We start from the raw sequence: 6,925 nt of genomic DNA, 5'->3' as shown, positions 1-6,925 counted from the left end.
TTTTAGGAAAATCGTATCTTTTACAACAATACGCCCAATTCAGCATTACCTATATACACTGGAACCTCGCATAGCGAGCATAATTCGTTCCAGAATCTTACTCGTTAAGCGAAACAATTTCCTATACATATAAATAAGGGACTTCCCCTATGCGTGTCACTCGTCATGCGAATCGATGCGTCATCGATCGTTAAGCTAGACAATTTATTTTACTCGTTAAGCGAGGTTCCACTGTAGAACCGATATCTTTGTTTACACTTCCTTAAATTGCGATTATATTGTAGTTTTTAGCAATGATTTTTATGGAACTAAAAGCAGAACTAACACAATTCTAGGTCTAGTGTTAGAAACATTCTAGGTCTAGTGTTAGTTCTAATTTTAATTGTTATGTAGCGCTAGACCAAGAACTGGAATCATTCGGGTTTTGCCCAAGTGTTTCTAGTTCTAGGTCTAATGTTAGTTCTAGTGACAGTGTAAGTGTAAAACTAGAATTAACACTAAACCTAAAACTAGAATCATTCGGGATTAGCCGTCTTTAGAGACGTGAGGCTAATCCAAATGATTGTAGTGCTAGGTATAGTGGTAGTTCTACATAGTAACAGTGCTAGTCTAAAACTAGAACTAACACTAGACCTAGAACTAGAGACATACTGAAGACGCACGGCTAAACCCGAAACTTTCTACTTCTAGGTCTACTGTTAGTTCTAGTTTTAATTGTTATGCAGCGCTAGACCAAGAACTAGAATCATTTGGGTTTAGCCGTCTTAAGAGACGTACGGCTAAACCCAAATGTTTCTAGTTTTAGGTCTAATGTTAGTTCTAGTGACGGTGCAAGTGTAAAACTAGAATTAACACTGAACCTAAAACTAGAATCATTCGGGATTAACCGTCTTTAAGACGTGCGGCTAAATCCAAATGATTGTAGTTCTAGGTAAAGTCTTAGTTCTACATAGTAACAGTGCTAGTCTAAAACTGGAACTAACACTAGACCTAGAACTAGAGACATTCTGAAGACGCACGGCTAAACTCGAAACTTTCTACTTCTAGGTCTACTGTTAGTTCTAGTTTTAATTGTTATGCAGTGTTAGACCAAGAAGTTCTAGGTGTAATGTTAGTTCTAGTGACAGTGCAAGTGTCAAACTAGAATTAACATAATAATTATCACTGAAGTGACTCAACTCAAATAATAGTGTTTATAGGTAAACAAGCGGCAATTGATGTTATTGTTATTAAAAATATTCAATTTTTGAGTTGTGCCACTTTATTTCTAAAGGTGCGATACCTACCTGCTTATAATAATATTACATCTTTTCAATGAAGAAAATATGAAATAAAAAATCATTTTATTTAACTCATTTATTAATATTTTAAGTTTTAATAATAATTTTTTTTAAAGTTGGGAATGTAATTACTTATGGTATTTCCCAAACAAGATTCTAAATGAGTATCTTTCAATGCCTCACAAGTTCAGTACATCCTTCGTGGCCGCTTTCTTCTATGTATAATTTAAAAAGTCTTAATCTGAAGTATTTATTTCAGATTTATGATTTGTTGGCGATCGACTCAAAATGGCTTCGCGATCGACGTTATGGACATCACTGTCATACACCAATAAATAAAATTCAAATATTTGGGCATTGAAATATCAGGATTCGACAGGCAATGATATCAACGATATCAGTGGCAACGACAGCGGCGTACTTAAATGACACAATATGGCGAAATAAACATATTAGAACTGCAGCCAAAGCCCGGATATACAAAACCGCAATTAGACCTATATTAACATAGGCAGCAGAGACTCGACCAAAAACATCCAAAACAAAAAGAATGCTAGGAACTACAGAAATGAAAATAGTGCGTAGAATACTTGGGAAAACATTGATGGGCAGAGAAAGAAATCAATGATTGGATATTGGACAGAAAGAAGAAATGCAATGAGCACATCGACCGAATGACAGAAGAATGAATTGTGAAAATAACACGGGACAAATCATCATCAGGACCAAGAAGCATTGAAAGACCTAGCAAAAGATGGAACGACAACCTTCCAAACGATTAGGGGGCAAAAATCTTCTGTCTAAATACAGAAGGAAGAAGAATAACTCAAACATTGCAAAGCTAATATTTTTTTCGGGAATCGTCATACATGACAACTTTTTCAACGTGATATTTCGAGTTTTCAATTTTTTGATGAGACCACAAGGCACTTAGGTTTGGAGGCAGAAGAACATGGTAGAAAGCGATAACAATATCTTCAGGACCTTGTAGAGTTGGATAAGGTAAGGCAAGGAAACGTGGCGGAAACTGACTGAGAAGATCTAGATGTGGAGTTAAGTTTGGTGTGGGAGGAAAAATGGGTGGGAAATGAAATTGTTTACAGAAATTTGAGATACATTTGCAATAGTGGTAAAACTGGCATGAGCAAGAAAGAGAGATTTTAACAGAGATGGGAAAGAGATAGAAGGAAGAGAGTGTATGTTTTTAGAAAGTTAATAACAGATCTGGCCGAACAGATGGAGGATGGCTGTAAATAATGGAAGATGGTGGAAGAACATAATGGAAGAAGTGGAGAGAGAGACGGGGAGTTTGAACGGAAATGACCGGTTACTCTTTGACGATGAGCGGGGAAGACAGGAAGGAATTGAGGAAGAGTTGTGAGGGACAGGAAACTGATGGAGAAGAACTGGAAATGGAAGTTGGAGGCGAGAGGTAGTTTCTACGATAAGATACACTGTTGGACATAATTCACGAGCACACCCTATATAATCTGAACGCGTGAAGATAAATCCATGATATTTGCGGAGCACAAAGGTTTACTGTAGACGAGTTTATTCATCGAGTTTCGAGTTGTTCCGTCGCGGCATTGTTGACTGAGTCGCTCTTCCAAGTGGAACATTCCGTCGCTATGGAGACCGAAGTGGATGGAAAATACCGGTCGTTTTTAGTGTGGTGTGAGGAACCACATTGTTATCGTACTCTGTGCGCAATGGATGGGCGATCGCGTTACTTAAGCGAGTTTGAGCGAGGAATGTTTGAGGGTATGCACATTGAGGGTGTATCGTTCCGTGAAATTGCGCGTCGTCTCGACCGGTCGTTATCGGCAGTGCAACGGGTATGGCGAGAATGGTCTGAGGTAGGACGTAGGTACCTTCAGCCGCGACCGGGAGGGCTCTGCGTGACCCCAGCACACGAGGATCGCGCTCTTGTGCTCAGCGCTTTAGCGTTGTGTGAGTCCTCCTCAAGGCAACTTGGAGCTGTTTGGCCACCGGCAGGGGAAGGTGCACTCACTACGCGAACTGTACGGCGGCGTTTGGTAGATAGTGGACTGCGCGTGCGTCGTGCGAAACAGCGGATTCCAGTAACATCCGAGCACCGCAGCATACGTCACGAATGGGTCAACGCTAGGCATTAGTGGGTTGCCGAGTAGAGGGACATTTTGTTTTCCGACGAATCAAGATTCGAATTGAGCATCGGTGATGCGCGAATTTTAGTTCGTCGGAGACGTGGTGATCGTCTACTCGAGCAGTGCGTGCAAGAATGCCCTATCCACCGACAACCGAGCATTATGGTTTGGGGTGCTATTACACATGGTGGACGTACACGTCTGCTGCGTGTATAGCAGACCATGACGGGTCAACGATACGTAGATGAGGTGCTACCGTCCGTTGTGCTTCCCTACGTTCGGCGGCTCCCAGGTCTGCTATACATGCACGACAACGTAGGACAGCACATCGGGCGTGTTGTACAGACCTTTGTGGAATAGCACCGTATACGAATGCTTCCATGGCTAGCTCGGTTTCCGCATCTGAATCCGATCAAACATGTTTGGGAAATGACTGGTCGGAGACTTCTACGTTATCCGGCTTCCTCGGCTAACGTTGAGGAGCTATGGAGGCGAGTTGAGGTGGCATGGTTGGCCATCCCTCTTGCTACAATACAGCGACTTATTGACTCCATGCCACGTCGTGTAGCGATGGTACGCGAAGCTCACGGGGGATACTCTCGCTCTTGATGTTTCTCCTCCCAGCAGAGTTGTGCCGCTCTCCATGTAAGAGTAAGTTACACTACTTTAGTACTACTTCCGTACCAAATTTTATTACGCTAGACACACGCGTTCAGATTATACAGGGTGTGCTCGTGAATTATTTCCAACAGTGTATAAAGATGCTTAAAGACGGGATAATTGGGTTAAAGCAGAAGAACTCCATATCTGGAAGACTGAGTGATCTATGTGAGCTGACGGGGAGATTTGGCTAATGGAGAGAGTTCGATGTGGAATACTAAGAGTTAGGGCGTGGAAGACTTTTCATAAGCTTATATAGAATGGAAGATTATGGGAATTTACAGAAAAAACTTTGTATGATGTCATTGTCACAATTGGATTTTATAACATATTGTATATGTTGGCTCGTATAAAAATTAACATTGATATTGGCAAATATAAAAACAGAAAAATTAGGATAAAATTATTTATTTTCATTAGAAAATATGCACAATTTATGAACACACCACCTTCATCAAACACAATACGCACGAATAAAATAATTAACAAACTATTCGCGATAGGGTATTCTACACTCCCGAAATAACCCAACAGACAATTTTATCATTATTTTCCTAAGCACCCTGATTATGCATCGAAACGTAACCGAATAAATCGGTCCTTTTAAAATTTTCAATCGTATCTTCCAACTTTTCGATGCGATCTTCTGCTTGACGAAGATCCTCACTTTCCCTGCTGTTCCTCTCCCTCCTCATGTTCTTTACAAGTTTTTGCAACACCTCGTTTTGCCGTTTTATATTATTAAAGTTATCATGTTCAGGAATATTACATTGTTCATGAGCTTGGTTCGCATTTACCAAAATCTAGAAAAAAAAGGAAATCTCTTTATAATTCCACAATACGATTCCTTTAATTTCCTTCCGGTTTAAATTTAAAACATTACTCAATAGATGTCGGTATAATATCAATTCTCAAATACCTTTAATTTTTCAATTTCATTCTTCATATTCGCTTTAGCCATAACTTCATCCTCGAATTTGAATTTAATCCGTTTATTTCGTTTTTTGCACAAATTCAATTCGTGATTGAGTTTGTTATTCGTACGTTTAAATTGTTCGAAACGTATAGAATCTTGTTTGATTTCGTCTCGACATTCGATTACGATGTGTTTTAATTTTTCATTTTCATCTAATACCCCGTCTAAACGGGATTTTAAAATCGCCACGTCCCCTTTGATAATATCATTGTAATCTTTTAGTAAACTCACTTCCGATTCCAACGATGATGTTTCAACGGAATGTTTAGATTGAACTTGATGAACTTTACTTTTTAATACTACGTTCACGTTCATTAAAGTTTGCAAATCATTTTTTAATTTAGAATTCTAAAAATAAAAGGATAATTTCGTTCAAAAATTTTAAATTGTTATCTTACCAGAACTACTTCCCGTTGATATTTTACCATTATTTCGTTATATTTTTTGTCGAATTCCATTTCTTGTTTATTTAATTTATCGACGTAATTTTTTTCGTTTTCAAGTATTTCCCTTTTATATTCACTTTCGAGTTCACGAAAACGTTCTTCATTGTCCAATTTAACATCCGCTATATTTTTACTGTTATTGTTTATTTGTTTCTTGTAAGATTCGATTTCTTTCTGGTGTTTGTTAGCGGATACTGTTGACATTTCTTCGAGCAGTTTTATACGATCTTTTAATTTTGAATTTGTCGTTAAACAACATTTTAATGTAACCTGGACGTCTTCATATGCTTTCGTCAACCTGTTAATAATTAAAAACACTTATAGTAAATATTGATTTCTTAAAATATTGATTTCTTAGATGAACATTCATGTACAACATAACAAAAATAATTGGATCAGTTCGGATCAAACTCGTTCCGTTCAGGATCAATTAAATCGGAAAGGTTTGCTTTGTCGATTGCTTGTTAGGTGGAGTGCTCTCAGTAACAAACTGATCTATCTAACTAGGTTTGGTTTTACTTTCAATTTAAATTCTTTTTTTTCAACGTTACAAGAAATAATCAATCATTAAAAAAATTTGTTAAGATATATTTGGAGATTAACTTGCCTTTCGAGTTCGGCTTCTCGAACATTAAGGAGCATCATGTAATATTTGGAGTTATTTTCCAGGTCGATGAACTGGCGGAAAGCCGATGTATCCACCATTTGTGGCATTGAGATCTGCTCGATTGGACCATTATTTCGCGGCATGGCGTTCTCCCGTTGACGGACAGGTGTTGACCGTGTTGATAGATTTAGACGGATCACACAAAGTGTTACGTCACTCTCTATAAATTTCACACAATTTCGTAACCTAGATACCAATTAATACAATTCGCCCCTGTTTATGATGTTAAATATTAAAGTAAAATCAATCAAATATTAAATAAAAGTTTCTTATTTATTTTATTAACGTCTTTTTTGGGACAACGATGACAGTCTGGTGTTTTGTTACAGATTTTTTAAAACCATCTTAAAGGACAAGTGGGGAAGATGTAGCTTGAGGATAACTTTAAGGCATTACCATATATCTGACATGATTTTTAAACGTATTTCCTCAACGGGGAAATCCATTATACATATGAATAAAATATCGCGTTGGCTGTAACCGTAGTTATTAAATATTTTATGAATCGGAAGCAAGGTACTTCCATAGACTGCTTTAGCTATAAATCTTAACAGGAATAATATGATGTAATATAATAAAATTTAATATGTACCCAACTTAAGATATATGTAGCGAAATTTAAAAGTTATATATTGAACGGGAGTTTAAAAAGCTTATTTCGACTTAGGAAGTATAACTCACAAAATAAAAGTTAAGGGTATGTGTATATGAAACCTCCCAGAAAAGTCATTGTAAAGATTGAGTGCTATTTTATTGAAATATACCTAGAT

The 6,925-nt window shown here is 37.6% G+C and overlaps 1 protein-coding gene across 1 annotated transcript; it reads right to left on the bottom strand.

The window, feature by feature from the left end:
• Positions 1-4,457: 4,457 nt before the first annotated feature.
• LOC111414898 (putative autophagy-related protein 11) lies at positions 4,458-6,325 on the bottom strand. The gene is made up of 4 exons (XM_023046367.2): positions 6,096-6,325; positions 5,441-5,786; positions 4,986-5,390; positions 4,458-4,869 (listed from the first exon to the last, which is right to left on the bottom strand). Exons 1-4 carry the CDS (start codon positions 6,236-6,238, stop codon positions 4,621-4,623), a joined length of 1,143 nt encoding a protein of 380 aa, XP_022902135.1. The 5' UTR covers positions 6,239-6,325; the 3' UTR covers positions 4,458-4,620.
• Between the last annotated feature and the right edge of the window lie 600 nt (positions 6,326-6,925).

This window comes from Onthophagus taurus, chromosome 1, assembly GCF_036711975.1.
Source record: "Onthophagus taurus isolate NC chromosome 1, IU_Otau_3.0, whole genome shotgun sequence".
Lineage (NCBI taxonomy): Eukaryota > Metazoa > Arthropoda > Insecta > Coleoptera > Scarabaeidae > Onthophagus > Onthophagus taurus.
The sequence above is the reverse complement of the archived record's forward strand: the minus strand, read 5'-3'. Positions and strand labels throughout refer to the sequence as shown.

Excerpts from the sequence above, each read along its gene's own strand:
- LOC111414898 (XM_023046367.2), bottom strand. The coding sequence starts at position 6,238 with ATGCCGCGAAATAATGGTCCAATCGAGCAGATCTCAATGCCACAAATG. Across the intron at positions 5,787-6,095 it reads CGAGAAGCCGAACTCGAAAG|GTTGACGAAAGCATATGAAG; the intron begins GCAAGTTAATCT and ends AATTATTAACAG. Across the intron at positions 4,870-4,985 it reads ATGAAATTGAAAAATTAAAG|ATTTTGGTAAATGCGAACCA; the intron begins GTATTTGAGAAT and ends TTTTTTTTCTAG.